The sequence below is a fragment of the Salpingoeca rosetta genome (assembly GCF_000188695.1).
Source record: "Salpingoeca rosetta unplaced genomic scaffold supercont1.31, whole genome shotgun sequence".
In the NCBI taxonomy this organism is placed as follows: Eukaryota; class Choanoflagellata; order Craspedida; family Salpingoecidae; genus Salpingoeca; species Salpingoeca rosetta.
The window spans coordinates 105,304-120,934 of record NW_004754903.1 but is presented as its reverse complement, the minus strand read 5'-3'; the positions used below and the strand labels follow the sequence as shown (position 1 = coordinate 120,934).

At 54.9% G+C, this 15,631-nt stretch overlaps 2 protein-coding genes across 2 annotated transcripts in view; one reads left to right on the top strand and one right to left on the bottom strand.

Moving 5' to 3' along the window:
- Positions 1–2,350: 2,350 nt before the first annotated feature.
- On the top strand, positions 2,351–12,796 carry PTSG_09698 (SUR1 protein; the record flags this gene model as incomplete). Its single annotated transcript, XM_004988996.1, has 25 exons — positions 2,351–2,533; positions 2,883–3,107; positions 3,413–3,593; positions 3,893–3,951; positions 4,127–4,258; positions 4,471–4,578; positions 4,783–4,863; positions 5,188–5,784; positions 5,965–6,451; positions 6,661–6,816; positions 7,008–7,378; positions 7,538–7,672; positions 8,117–8,345; positions 8,571–8,725; positions 8,961–9,055; positions 9,321–9,466; positions 9,700–9,815; positions 10,085–10,186; positions 10,391–10,642; positions 10,921–11,012; positions 11,189–11,245; positions 11,452–11,559; positions 11,784–11,869; positions 12,124–12,195; positions 12,429–12,796. 25 exons carry the CDS (start codon positions 2,351–2,353, stop codon positions 12,794–12,796), a joined length of 4,593 nt encoding a protein of 1,530 aa, XP_004989053.1.
- Positions 12,797–13,300: 504 nt separating this feature from the next.
- PTSG_09697 (uncharacterized protein) overlaps positions 13,301–15,631 on the bottom strand; it is a gene marked incomplete at both ends in the record, with an annotated part of 5,815 nt that continues 3,484 nt past the window's right edge. The window contains 5 exons of the mRNA XM_004988995.1: positions 13,301–13,698; positions 13,967–14,141; positions 14,425–14,566; positions 14,771–14,841; positions 15,177–15,227. Coding sequence (XP_004989052.1) covers positions 13,301–13,698; positions 13,967–14,141; positions 14,425–14,566; positions 14,771–14,841; positions 15,177–15,227 — 837 coding nt within the window. The remainder of the gene's footprint in view (positions 13,699–13,966; positions 14,142–14,424; positions 14,567–14,770; positions 14,842–15,176; positions 15,228–15,631) is intronic.

Sequence of the window (15,631 nt, the reverse complement as noted above, 5' to 3'; positions counted from 1 at the left end):
ACTGTGACATGAAACGTGGCTCAACAAACAGTGCAAAAAGGACTTGGCGGTCGAGGGAGGGGGAGGGGTTGAATAAGGGACCATGGCCGAGTTGCACCTGTGGTGGCGTGGACTCATTTTCATCTTTGTTTGTGCTTGCTGGCATTTTGTTTCTCAGATTAGATTTTCCCAGACAAGCAGCACGGAAAGCTGAAGAGGCAGAGGCGAGCATGGCTTTTGCGTTGTCGTGGCCAAGACTGTCGCTGTCATGGCGAGGGAGATGCTGCCGCACCGCTTCCCCTCCTTCTCCTCCTCCTCGCGCACTTGGCGTTCTCGCTACTCTCAGTTGCGCTGTTCTGCTGCTGCTTGGCTTCAGCAGCAGCTGCACTGGGAAAGCTTGGCTGGGCGAAGACGATCATGGTCGCCTCATCATCAACACCACGGACCCTTCCCAGCCTGTGCTGGTGAATGGCGTGGATGTGCAAGAACTACAACACACGGTGGCGTCCCTCGTCAATGTGGCTCGTGGCAGTTCCTCCTCCATACACCCGTGCTCGATTGGACTGGATACCGCCGCTTTTCTTGGTCACAAGTGCGAGACGCGACTCGTTGGCGGCGATGCACGCCCATGGACGCTGGCAGCCCGCTTTTCCAACGATGGCGTGGCTACGTGGACTTGGACTAATTGCAGTCTGTGGTCTAACAGCGAACTGGTGGGCACCGTGCACGGCAGCGGCGACTTCAAGGGTACGGCTTGGTTCGGTCAGACAACGGACTTGCTCTTCGTGTCGGATATTGGCGAGTGGATCGCATACGAGGACGCGCTCGCCCAGCAGTCCCTTTCATCTCTATTTGCTGGCGTTCCAGTACCCTGCTCCTCAGGCTGTCCGTCGTTTGCTGCGACACAACAGAACATTACAAGCAATCTCAATCGGTGTGACACCAAGGTTTACGTCAACCCTCGCGACCATGATCCCAACCCGAACGTTCACACCTGTGGTTTTGCTTGGAGTTTCCAAAGCAATCAAGGATGCCCTCTGGATGGTGTTGGAAACAGTGGCTCCCTTGGGCCAAGTACTGGAAGTCCAACTGCCGAGAGATCCACTCTGGGATTCCTTGGGCGATACCCTAATGCAGCGTTCATGGAGCTGTACGTGCGCTGATACACCGATGGGCGATGGCGTTGTTTGAGCACTGCTGGCCAGCCTGCTCACAGGAATGCGCCTTGATGAGCAGCCAGTGGAGCTGTTTGCCCCTCTGTCACAACACGTCACACGCGCTGAACTGCTGATCGTCGTGCAGACAAGTGTGCTCCTCCCTCCCTGACTTCTCTCACTGTGTTGTGTTTGTCCTCGTTTCGTTTTCCATTCAGTTGCGTAGTACCGCCACACTATCCATGATTTTCGTGTCTGCGTGAGTGTGCCAGGCCTTAGTTCTACCTACTTACCTAGCGGCACCAGTTCGTTTCTTCGAAGCCCTGCTGTTCTGGAAGGCGCTTAGAGCTTTGAGTGAGTCTTGTCTTCTTTCCCATTGCAGCTTCCTGTCCCATTAGCAACTCCACTCTCCTCAGTTCCACCTCTAGTCAGAGTCCTCCAGTGTTCGACATTGTTACTTTCTTTTTTTTCCCCTGATTGTAGTTTCTTAATCCTTCTGCTCTACCCTTACCACCGTGAACGTGTTTGCATACCTTCACACAGAGCTCTCTTGTCACCTTGTGTCTTTGTTGCGCCAAGCTCGTGCTCTCTCTCTCTGTCCTAGCTTTTCGTGTCAGCCTGTAGCTGTAGTCCTGAAGTGTACAGCTTCAGTTGTTCCCTACTGTCAGCACTTTTCCATTCTCAGCACCCTCACTCGTTCTCTCGTTCCGTCTTCTTTCCCCTTCTTTCCGCATTAGCTATCCCTTCCCTTCCAGTTCACTAGTTCAACAACAACAATGACAACACCCTTCTCCTTTGCTTCCTGCCAGACCTTTCGCAGTTTCGCCCGCGCTTTCGTGGTCGTGGAGCGTGGTGTAGTCGTGTGAAACAACCTAACAACAAGCCAACAAGAACGAGGCACTCACGACTTTGTGGCGATTCACCAATGATTTCACACAACATTCGGCGTCATCATCTGCAGTCACCCACCGGTCGTCATTGCTGCCACACGAGCACCAGAAGAGCACACGTGTGCATGAACGCCTTGGCTTGGCTACTGCTGTTACACAACACGCCACCGCTGCCTGCCACCTTGTGAGAAGTAACGCACACCGCCGCACAGCGCACTTTGGCGTGCGTGGCCTTTACACTGGCCGTGCCTTTTGTTTCAATTCTCTTCGTGGCTACGCTCCTGCAAGCGAAGAACGACAAGGCACGCAACTGTAACAAGTTGAACAATGGCTGGTGCAGGTTTACAGCACTCCTCTGGCGACAGTGCAGATGACACTGACAAGACAAGGACGAGAGGGTTTGGTGGCAGCAAGCGTGAGCATCCGCTTACCAAGTCGTCCTTCTTCTCGCAGTTGTACTGGCTCTGGTTGTGGCCGCTGCTGCTTTATGGCCGCAAGAACGATATCACGGTCTGTGTGTGTGATGATGATGATGTGCGTGTGTGTGCGTGCGTTCGTTTGTGCGTGTGCGTGTGTGTGCTGCGTGTGTGTCTGCGTGTGCTGCGTGTGTGTTTGTGCGTGTGTGTGTGTGTGTGCTGCGTGTGTGTCTGCATGTGCTGTGTGAGCATGCGTTCGTTTATGTGTGTGCGTGTGTGTGTGTGTGTTTGCGTGTACATGCATGTGCGTGCGTGTGCTTGTGCACTGCCGTCTCCTTTGGGTATTGTTCCCCCCCCCCCAATTTCCAGTGACACGCCTCCGCCACGACCACACACCCACGTTTCCACGTTCTCCCCCTCTCCCCCCTTCTTCCCCTTGACAGGCGGACGACATCTGGGAGCTGCCAGAGAGGGACCATGGCGACCGACTGCTGGCCAGTTACAAGTCATGGCGAGCGCGCAACCGTGGCCGCCGCATCAACCTGTGGCACTTGCTGGCGGCCAAGTTTTGGAAGCGATGGCTGATTGCCGCCGGCTTGTATGTCATCTGGTGCACCTCCGCGGGTCTGCAGCCGTTTCTCGTGAAGCGCATCGTTGCCTTTCTAGAGGTGCGTCAATGTGTGCGTGTGTGTGTGTGTGCGTGTGCGAGAGTGAGTGCGTGCGTGCGTGCGTGCGTGAGTGAGTGCGTGCGTGTGTGAGTGACTGAGTGAGTGCGGGAGTGCGTGTGTGAATGAGTGAGCAAGTGAGTGAGTGAGTGAGTGAGTGAGTGAGTGAGTGAGTGAGTGAGTGGCTGCACGGGTACAACATATGTGAACGTACACGTGTGCGTGTCTGCACATGTGTGTTTTCTATCGTGCCTCTCTGATGCGTGTCTGCCACTCATTCATCTCAATGCTACCCGGCTGCACTTCAGGATGACACCAAACCTGTGCGGGAAGGTGTGTATCTGAGCGTGGGGCTCGGTGTCTGCACCACCATCTACGCCCTGGCCATCAACCACAAATTCCACCAGCTCTTCCGCAACGGAGTGCGCATGCGTGGCATGCTCATGACCATCATGTTCCAGAAGGCCCTCACCATCGCCATGTCGACAGGTGTGTGTGTGTGTGTGTGTGTGTGTGTGTGTGTGTGTGTGTGTGTGTGTGTGTGTGTGTGTGTGTGTGTGTGTGTGTGTGTGTGTGTGTGTGTGTGTGTGTGAGTGCGCGCGCACGCGTGAGTATGAGCGTACGTGTTTGTGCGTGCGCGCGCACGTGTGTGTGTGTGTGTGCACCGATTTGTTCGTTCACTTTGCGCGTTCCTACATAATATCTCCACATCATATCGACTGCCTGCGGTCCCACTGTTCGCTTCGTACCTTCTCACCCTCCACACCACCCGCGCGCCGCTCACACAGACCAGAATGTTGGCTCTGTCACAAACATGATGAGTAACGACACAGAACGCCTCTTTGAGGTGTGTGTGTGTGGTTGAAGCACCATGATTGTTTCTGTGTGTGTCTACACTTGCGCGTGTGTGCGACTTGCGTGTACCTGCAGCTCTCTCTCACTCTCACACCACCACCATTACCACCACCACCACCACCACCACCACCACCACCACTATCACCAACCGCCACATCCGTCGACAGATGCAAATCCTGTTCCATTACCTGTGGGCGTCACCTCTGTTTGTGGTTGTCATGCTGATTCTGCTCGCGCTCGATATTGGACCCGCCGCCATCGTCGGCTTTGGTCTCCTCCTCCTCGTCATCCCAGTTCAGGTGTGCGTGTGTGCATGTGTGCATGTGTGTACACATGTATGTGTGTATGTTCACATGTGTACATGACGATTCAGGCGCTTTCGCTTGCTCGGTTGCTCCTCGTCTCTGCACCACGACTTCACACACACACACACACACACACACACACACACACACACACACACACACACACACACACACACACACACACACACACACACACACACACGTAGGCGCGGCTTGGCGGGTATGTTGGTCGGAAGAAAGGCGAGATGCTGGCGACAACAGACGAGCGAACCAACCTCATGTCGCAAGTCATCACAGGCATGAACGTCATCAAGGTAATTTGCTGCGTACATCATTGGTGGTTGTCGACCGGTGGTGCTGGTCACCGCAATTACGCTGGATTGTCAATCGTGGGCGTGCGTGTTTTGCAACACCTCTTGGCATCACCTCCACCACTACGCCAACATATTCGCACGACAGCACCTAGTATCACTCACCACCACCACCACAACCACCACCACCACTGCCATTGTCATCAGTTGTACAGCTGGGAGCTGCCGTTTGCACAGCGCTTGACACAGCTCAGGGACCAGGAGGTGCAGCTTCTCTCGCGTATCCAGGTGAACACCTAGAGATACAGGGAGGTGGGGTTGAGTGGAATACGCACGATTGCAGTGTTGTGACGAACAGGTGTGGACGCGTTGAAGACGTTGTCATGGGTTCACACACACACACACACACACACACTTGCACACACACACACTTGCACACACACACACACTTGCACACACACACACACACACACACACACACACACACACACACACACACACACACACACGCTTGCACACACACACACTTGCACACACACACACACACACACACTTTCACACACACTTACTCACACCCTCCCTCCCTCGCATGCATCTCGATACCGGCACCAGTACGTGCGCGCGTTGATGCGGACGGTGCTGTATGTTGCGCCGTCTGTCGTTGGCGCCGTGACGCTGGCCGTGTATGTGGCGCTGGGGAACGATCTCACACTCGAGACGACGTTCAGCACCCTCAGCTACATCAACATTGTTCGCTTCCCCATGCTGCTCATTCCAAACTCGTACGCGCTGCTGGGAGAGGGGCGTGCCTCCATCCGCCGAATCACCACGTACCTGGAGCAGAGCGACACGCCCGCCTGCGATGGTGGCGACAGCGGTGATGGTGGTGACGACGATGAGGGTGATGATGTTGTGGACGGTGGTCGCAGGGATGATGACAGTGATGGAAAGGCAGCAGAGGCGGAGACAGAAGATGAAGACGGCGTTGAATGGAGCGACAGTCATGGCAAGACGTGTCATCATGATCGTAGCGATGAGAGCAAGGGCTGCACAGCGAGTAAACGTGGCTCGCACGTGCATGATGACGGTACGGTGGTGCTCGGGAACGAGGTGTACTGGTGGCACCAGAAGCGCTGCGATGTGTCCATCAACATCACCAATGATGCAAATGCAAGTGCCAGAGCTTCCATGGCTGAAACGCCTCACGCGGTAAGCGTTTGGAAGTTGCTGTCGCGTGGCGTATGTGTTTTATTTATCTGGGCGTGCCTGGGGTGTCCATACACACATACACACACACACACACATACGCACGCACGCACACACGCACGCACCTGCACGACCACTGTTGCCCTTGCTCATCATGCATCGCAACAACAACCATGTGATCAGATTGCGTACACGCCCCTGACCATCCCCGCCGGGTCACTCGTGACAGTCGTTGGTCGCGTTGGCAGCGGCAAGACTGCCTTCCTCCTCTCCCTGCTGGGCGAACTGTGGCGCCACGACAACAACAACAACAGCAGTGGTGCGGGTGGTTCTGTGAGGAAGGGCGATGGTCACTCCAAGCGACCACAGCAAGCAGCACGTGCCGATGCCAACAACACCACTGCCAACCACAGCAACAGCAACAGCAGCACCAACGCCAACATCAACATGAACAACTCCGCGACTGTGACGAGTGACGTGAGCAGGAGAGCGTGTGCCCGCCGCCGCCCCAAGATGTGCTATGCGCAGCAGTCGCACGTCATCTTCAATCTCACGCTGAGGGAAAATGTGCTGTTTGGAGCCCCGTTTGATGCCGCCAAATTCAAATTCGCCGTCACCGCTGCCTGCTTGGACCGCGATATTGCCCTTCTGCCACACGGCACAGAGACAGGTGCGTGCATATATAGGCTTTCGTGGAGGCTTGTGCGTATGCATACGTGCACGTGTGGTGTGCGTTTGTATCTTGGTGTGAACGCGTGTATGTATGTGGGAATGAGTGAACGCTGACATGATCGTGCATATGTTGAGGAGTACAATTTCACCGATTCCGCACACACACACACGCACACACACATGCACATGCACACAACCACACAACAGAGATTGGCGAGAATGGCGTGAATTTGTCTGGCGGACAGAAAGCGCGCGTTGCGTTTGCCCGCTGCATCTACCACTCGTTTGACGCCAACACCATCTTACTCGACGATCCACTGTCCTCTGTTGACATCCACGTGGCGAGCGACATGTTTCGAAACGGTGCGCGCGCGCGCGCGTGTGTGTGTGTGTGTGCGTTTGTCTGTTTGTGCGCGTGGTGGTAACCAAGTAACACTCCTCCAAACACACGCACACACATACATGCATACACACGCACACAAACACACACACACACACACAATCACTGCCGCTCACTCTTGTTAATGTCAATCCCTGTGCCACTGCATGGACAGGCATTCAAGGAGCGCTCGCTGGCAAGACGCGGTTTGTGGTGATGAGCTCACACCAGGACCTGGCAAAGGAGGCCGATGTTGTGCTGACAATTGAGGACGGGCGCATTGCACACGTCAAGTGGCGCCGCACTGGTGCTGATGGCGACAGCGGCGGTGATGGCGTGAAACTGCAACGTGAAGATGGTGCAGACGTGGACATCGCAGCCCCGGCTGCCTGTTGTGTTGGCGCCACCAACAACACCGACAGCAACAGCATCGATGACAGTGTGGCAGGCAAACCTGCGTCAACCCCAGCCGCAGCAAAGACATCAACCCCTGCCGCCGCCACCACCGCTGCTACTGCTGCTGCTGCTGCCAATGAAGGCTTGACGGTGCTTGAGGAGAAAGAGCGTGGTGCCGTGTCGTGGGCGGTGTACAAGGCCTACGCTGCTGCTGCATCCGTCAGCAGCTGGACGTATGATCCGGAACAGCTCTCCACGCGTGATCGCAGCGAGCGTGGAGGGTACGCGTGGCTCCAGCGTCCGCGGGAGTGGGGCGGGGTCGTCATCTTTGCAGTCCTGTTTGTGTACGTGTTTGGCCAGTGCGTGCGAGTGATGGCGGACGTGTGGCTGACGTGGTGGGCAACAGATGCCGATCCGCAGTCCGAGGACCTCCCACCAGACCTCGTAAGCATGCTTTGAGGGGATGTGTGTGTTGGAGTGTAGTGTGTGTGTTTGTGTTTGTGTTTGTGTGTGCATTGTGTGTGTTTGTGTGTGTGTGTGTGTCTGCATTGTGTGTGTGAACGTAGTTTGAGTGATGCGAGCGTGTGGAGTCATGGTATTGTTGATTTGGTCACATGACGTTGCATGTGTGACAGCAATGTCTGTGTGCACTTATTTCAATTCACGACCTTACAACTTCGATCATCCATCGCTCTCGTTGCAGCGCAACCACACCACGGCGTTCTGGACGCAATCGCTGTTCATCTGGGTGGCGAGCAATGTTGTTGTCGCTGTGCTGCGCTCCTTCTTCTGCACATACCTTGCCATGCGCAGCTCCCGCGCAATCCACTTCCACGCCCTCCTCAGGTCTGTGTGTGCCGTGTGCGTGTGTGTGTGTGTGTGTGTGAGTGTGTGTGTGTGTGTGTGTGTGCCGTGTGCGTGCGTGTGTGCGTGTGTGTGTGCGTGTGTGTGTGTGTGTGTGTGTGTGTGTGTACAAGTGCACGTGATTTCAGTACTTGCATGCTCAATCCCAATCACGACCATCACCACCACCACCACCACCACAGGCTGCTGCATGCGCCGATGGCCTATTTCCACAGCAATCCGCCCGGTCGCCTCCTCAACCGCTTCTCCACAGGTCTCAATGCCACTGGTGCTCGCACGTGCAATCGAGACGAGAGGACGGAGGAGTGGGGATGGAAGGCAGCAGAAGCGCGTGTGTGTGTGTATTGTTCGTGTACAGGTGTGCAGACACACTCAATTACACTCGTACATTCACAACCCAAACACACACACACACACACTCACAGCACACACTCACTCACGACACGCACACGCGCGCACACACCACTCCAACTGTCAGATTTGCACCGAGTGGACATGCTGCTGCCTGATTTTCTGTTTCAGTTTCTGGACAACATCTTCGTTCTTCTAACGGCGATGGCGCTTGCTGTTGTGAGCGTGCCCTGGCTCCTCATCCTCATTGCACCCCTCCTCCTCGCAACATACTTCATTCAAGTGTGTTGATCGTGTGTGTTGATCGTGTGTGTGTGTGTGTGTTGATCGTGTGTGTGTGTGTGTGTGTGTGTGTGTGTGTGTGTGTGTGTGTGTGTGTGTGTGTGTGTGTTGTGCGTATGCACGGAAATTTTGTTTGTGCGTGTTTACAGCGTGGATGAGAGTTGTATGTTATTGCGACACTTGTGCTTGATGCTTCAGAGCTCGCTGCTCACCATCTGTCCACGACCTGTTGCAGAACACGTACCGCAGTACCTCACGCGAGCTCTTGCGAATTGAGGCCATCACCAAATCTCCAATCTACTCTCTCTTCTCCCAAGTCCTCAGCAGCAGGTGTGTTGCCATGACTGATGCTCAGCTGTGGCACGTTGCCTTATCGTGCTGCGTGCGTGGGGTGTGTCTGAACACGTGTTGTATTGACCGTGCATGCTCACCTCCGTGTTGAACTTGCCTTATGTTACGTGCTTCGCTTGCGTCATGTCAAAGCTCATATCTTACCAAAACCATGCGTGTCTGCCCACACACACACACACACACACACTCACACACACACGCATACTCACACACACACACACACACACATGCGCACGTATCTAAGGGTGTCTGTGCGAGCGTTTCGGGTTGCCAAGCACATGACGGCCAAAGTCCACGCCACCATTGACCATCACCTCAAGATTTTCCTCATCAACAAACTGCTTGAGCGCTGGATGTCCATCACATTCAACGGCCTCGCAACCGCTGTCGGTAAGGCGGTGATCGGGCACTCCGGTGAACGTGTGTGTGTGTGTGTGTGCTTTGCGTGTTGTGTGTGCATGCGTGTGCTTGTGTGTGTTGCATTCTGTGTGTGTGTGTGTGTGCATGTGTGTGTGTTCGTCAGCATGTGCGCCCACGAATGGTCTATATTCTCTCCTCAACTCCGCTCATGTCTTGCCCTTCCTCCTCTACCCCTTCCCCCTCCTTCTCCACCGTTGCATCAGGCACGGTTCTCTGTCTGGTTGCTGTTCACATCCGAGACGATGTTGATGCGTCGCTGATCGGCCTTGCTCTCGTGTACTGCCTCCAACTGGTGAGCACTTTGCTGATGGTGGTGGTGGTGGTGAAGGTGATGATTATGATGTGTAGAACGATGTTGTAGAAGTCAGCCTGATTGGTTGACTACTTATGCAATAGAGCACGTGTATTGTCATGCACACTCACGCAGACTCACGCACACTAACGCATGCACTTTCACACGCATTCACGCACACTAACACACGCACATTCACACGCATCCACGGTCGTTTCTGTTGCGTGCAGATGGGCCTGACGTCGTGGACGGTGAAGATGTTCATTGAGGTGGAGAACAACATGACAAGTCTGGAGCGCATTCGTGAGGTGGAAGGACTTCCACTCGAGATTCCACGCGAACACATTGATACCTCCACCTCCCACCACAGCAAGGAGGGCGACGAAGCTCCCGCTCCCGTGAGTTGTTGTTGGCACGATGACAGTTGCGCAATCTTGCTTTGCCCTTGTGAAAGCGACTGAAATGCGCGCGCCATCATGAAACGTGGCTGTGTATGAATGGCACACACATGCACACATGATCTTCGCAGCACCTCGTATACTCGTAGCTGTCGTTCTTACCTATGCTAACCCCTCCCCTCCTCTTCCCTCTTCTCTCTGCAGGTGCTCCCGCCCCACTGGCCGACGAAGGGCAGCGTGGACTTCAAGGACGTCGTGTTGCGCTATCGCCCCCATCTCCCACCGGCACTCAAGCACTTCAACCTCCACATCCGCGCGGGCGAAAAGCTTGGCATCTGTGGGCGCACGGGTGCTGGCAAGTCCACCATTATCTCGGCGCTGTTTCGCCTGTTCCCCTGTGAGGCCGGCGGCAGGATTGAGCTTGATGGCGTCAACTTGTTTGACCTTCCGCTTCACGTACGTACACGGGATGCTGTCGCGTGGTGACGGCCCGTAGTGCTGTGCTGCGTGTGTGTGCGTGGCTGAGCGAGTGCACGTGTGCGCGTGCGTATTTTTGGGTGTTTGTGGTTGAGTGTGGCGAAGTGAGTGAGTGAGTGCGTGTTGGAGTGCGCTTGACAGGGCGTGCGCATGTGCAGCGTGTTCGCCTCTCGTTACACCACCATTCCACACACACACACACACACATGCTACCACGTCTCCTGCATTCATTCCCCCACCCCCGCGTCCTGCGTCAGGTTGCGCGCCGCAGCCTTGCGATTATTCCGCAGGATCCCGTCCTCCTCAACGGAACCGTTCGCCAAAACCTCGACCCCCTCGCCATGCACACGTTTGTATTCTTGGCTGGTTTGTTTGTTTGTTTGTTTGTTTGTTTGTTTGCTTTTGTGTGTGTGTGTGTTTGTTTGTTTGTTTGTTTGTTTGGTGTTTGTGTTTGTGTTTGGTGTGCGTTTGAAGTTGTTTCTGCTCTGGTCTCCTCTTAACACGTGTCACATTGCACCTTTACAGCGACGAAGAAATCTGGAAGGCGCTCGCGGACGTCAACCTTTCCTCCTACTTGCAAACGTGAGAAGCAAAAAGGAGTGCATGTCTTCATGGCGTGTGCGTATGTGTGCGCGTGCTCACGTGCTGTGGTGTTTGTCCACGTCAGAGTTGTGAGTCAACTCGCACTGCCCCGCTGCATGATTGTCCCATTGTTTCGCAGTCTCTGTCTCGCTTGCTCACTATCTCACTGTGTACCGTTGCCACCGCACCACTTTCTTCGTCATCAGGCGGTTTGGCGACGGGGTGCTTGACATGGCTGTTGGGGAGGGCGATGGCGGCGTCGTGTTCTCGCACGGGCAGCGGCAGCTCCTCTGTATCGCCCGCGCACTCCTCAGGTGACGAGTGACGACGGGTGCTGGTGCTGGTGACTTTGGTGGTGGTCAGGCGTGCAGATGTCTTGTTGGTGACCTAACAGCTACCTTGCAAACGTCACACAATTACAACTCTTCCCACTCACACACACACACACACACACACACACACACACACACACACACACACACACACACACACACATTGCATCACGTTCACACGCACTGACTGCCCCCCCGCCATTCAGGGAGAGCCGCGTGCTGGTGTGCGATGAGGCGACGAGCAGTGTCGATCAGGAAACGGATTTGATGATCCAGCGCGTCCTCACACAAGGTCACTTGGTCAAGGAGACAGGAAGAGGGAGAGAGAGGGTGTGTGTGTGTGTGTGCGTGTGTGTGTGTGTGTGTGAGTGTGTGTGCGTGTGTGTGTGTGTGTGCGTGTATTGTTTGCAGGATGACGAGGGGGCGAGGTTGGAGACGAACAAGGCATGAGTGGCGCGTGTGAAGCAAGTTCCATGCATGCTCCATCGCCTGTTCTGACACGATATTCCTCTGCACTTTCCCCAATCCTCCCATTTTGCGTTGCAGTGTTTTGTGATCGCACTGTCGTCATCATCGCCCATCGTCTCGACACCATCCTCACATGCGACCGCGTCCTCGGTCAGTGATGCGTGTGTGTGTGTGTGTGTGTGTGTGTGTGTGTGTGTGTGTGTGTGTGTGTGTGTGTGTGTGTGTGTGTGTGTGTGTGTGTGTGTGTGTGGACGGTTTGTTTTGTGCGCGCGATTTTACGTACGTGTGTGCATTTGTGATTAGCATCATGCATGTCGCGAACATCACCCCCTCCTCTCACCTTCTTCACGCACCCCTGCTCGCCCCCCTCCTCTCCAAACCAGTGATGGACGCCGGCGAGGCGGTTGAGATTGGAGAGCCGAAAACGCTGTTGGCGCAGCCGTCGTCTCGTTTCAGACGTATGGTGGAACAGCTGCAGCGCGAGGCTGTGGAAGAGACGCTCGCAGCAAGCACTGACAACACTGGTGGTGGTGGTGATGTTGTGAAGGAGGGTGTCCACGGTGGTCACGGCAGTGACGACGTGAGTGACGTTGTGGACATGGATGCTGTGTGGCGCGACGCAGGCGACAACAACAACAGCTACAACAACAGCTACAATACTGCTGCCACTGATGGCGACGGCGGATCGCTGTCATTTGTGCAACGCCGCGGCGACGAAAGCGATGATGACCCGAACATCAGCGTCGTGTAGTTTCGTCTGTGCGTGCGTGCGCGCGCGTGTGTGTGTGTGCGTGTGTGTGTGTGTGTGCGTGCGATGTGTGTGTGTGTGTGTGTGTGTGTGTGTGTGTGTGTGTGTGTGTGTGTGTGTGTGTGTATTCTCTTGTCCTGCTCAGCCTTTTCCCCATTAGGCCAGCCTCTGCGCCACTCTTTAGCTCTCGTGAGGTGGGCGCGTGTCGTGTGCTAGTTCGAGCGGCTGTGGTCAGGGTAGCGTTACGTACAGTGTTGCGTGTAATATCAGTTAGCAAATTAATCCCAGTGTGGTGTAGCTCACAGTACAAAGGCCAACCTAACGCACCAGCCAACACCCGAGCAAGCGTGCACTCGTTGCAGCACGCAAACAACACCAACGAAGGAAACATAGACCGCACAGAACAGCACGAAAAGCACATATGTACAGTGTGCATGTGTATGTGTGCATGTGTGTGTGCTTGTGCGTGTGTGCATGTTGTTTCGCGCGTTTGGGTGTCGGCCTGCTTCAATCAAGCACGATGATGTCATCATCATCATCATCAGCATCATTTCCGTTTCCGTTTCCATTTGCTTGGTCGTCGTCATCGTCCTCACCATAATTTTTGACCACCGTCGGCGCTGGTGTGGCGTTGGGGCCCACAAAGTCATCATCACTGTCATCCGATGATGGTGCGTTGCCTGTCGCTGCCACTGCTGCCGCCCCGATGGCGCCATTCGCACTGCTGTTGTCACTCCCTTCCTTCTCTTCCTCCTTCACCGTCTTCTTGGGCTGTGCCGCTTCCACGGCCACTGCCAGGTCGTCCTTCTTCAGCTCCCCGTTCTCGTCCACAATGTACTCGCGGAACGCAGACAGGAACGGCGGCAGCGTTTCCGTCGTGATGACGCGCAGCGACGCCTGCACAGCTGTTACGTGTGTGTGTGTGATGGGGAGGAGAGGGAATGAGTTGAAGGGGGGGGGTAAGCGCGAACAAGTGAACGATGCGAGATTGAAACACGCAGCGGTACCAGAGCATTAACACGACCATACACAAACACGCACACACAACACACAACACACACACACACACACACACACACACACACACACACACACACACACACACACACACACACACACACACAAGACGAAGCAGCCCTGCATGCACGCGTGCTGTGATGTGCTGTGACTCACTCTCCATCGTCTCCTTGAGCTTCGCAACGACTTGTTCACGTGTGGTTGTGGCCGCGAGCGCCCTGCCAATGGTCTGGAAAAAGGCCATTGCGGGACCGCGGTACCACTTGTTGAAGCGCACCTCAAGCTGTAGCAACTCAATCAGCACTTTCCGATCGTCGCACTGCGTTGTCGCCTGATGCAGATGCGTGTGAGTGTGAGTGTGCGTGTGTGAGTGTGAGTGTGCGTGTGTGAGTGTGAGTGTGAGTGTGTGTGTGTGAGTGTGTGTGTGTGTGTGTGTGTGTGTGTGTGTGTGTGTGTGTGTGTGTGTGTGTGTGTGTGTGTGTGTTGTGAGACAGTGAGGGAGTGTGTGGGTGTGGGTGAAGGAACGCACTTCACACTGCGTGCTTCCGAAACAAAACACTGCACACCCCTCCCCTTTCTCCTTTTCCCCTCGTTCCGTCACGGCAGCGACTCACGAGTGTCGTGACATGGCTCACGCCCTTGCATGGCGGTAGGAGTTTGCTTGATGCAAAATGCGGATTTGTAAACGGGTTTCGCGCTGCGTTCTCCGTCCGCTGTTTCTGTGTTCGCTCTGCCTCATCCTGCTCGTGCACGTTCCTGGCCGTTTGCGTGTGTTCACGAGTGTGGGTGTGTGTATGTTTTCGTGTGAGTGGGTCAGTGAGTGAGTGAGTGAGTGGGTGAGTGAGTAATCGTGCGTGTGAATGAAGGGGATATGACCAGCGGACACGTGTTCTGTGCTCGAAAGCCTAATAAATGAAGCACGGCACCGCTGCCACCACCACCATCATCGTCACCACGTACTTTGATTCGTCCATTGCCTGGTTCATCATCAGCGTGGTCACGCGATCCGCATATCGCTGACTCGCATCCTCCTGCACACACACACACACACACACACACACACACACACACACACACACACACACACACACACACACACACACACACACACACATATCGCTGACTCGCATCCTCCTGCACACACACACACACACACACACACACACACACACACACACACACACACACACACACACACACACACACACACACACACACACACACACACACACACACACACACACACACACACAAACGGAGAATGAGGATGAACAGGTGTTCACTCAAACAGATGCACTCATCATGAAGTGCCTGCAGAAGAAGGTGGTGTGTGTGTGTGTGTGTGTGTGTGTGTGTGTGCACGTACGTATGCGGTTGTCGGGTTCTTCGTCATGGCAGTGGCCTCCAGCGCAAGATCCTGCCAAAATCACACACACACACGCACAAACGTGAGGAGAGTACGGGTTCTTGTGCACGTGCATGTGCGTGTGGTGTTGCCACATGTCTACCCCTCTCCCCCGTCCCAAACGCTAGTCACGTCGATATAAGCCTAGCTCTTGCATCACCACAACCACGACCACCACTGTCACCACTGTCACCACCATCACCAGCCCCATACCAGTGGCAGGCGTCGGAGAGTGACAAAGAGGATGATGGCCTCTCGTTCCGCTGGAATGGGGGATGTCGTGACCGGTCTGTTGTGGTTGATGGTGGATGTGGATCAGGGGGATGAGAATGAGAGGTGCTAGGAGGGTGGGGAGACGAAAAGAATCATAACATCTACTGCTTCACCCCGCTATGTATACACACACGCACACACAC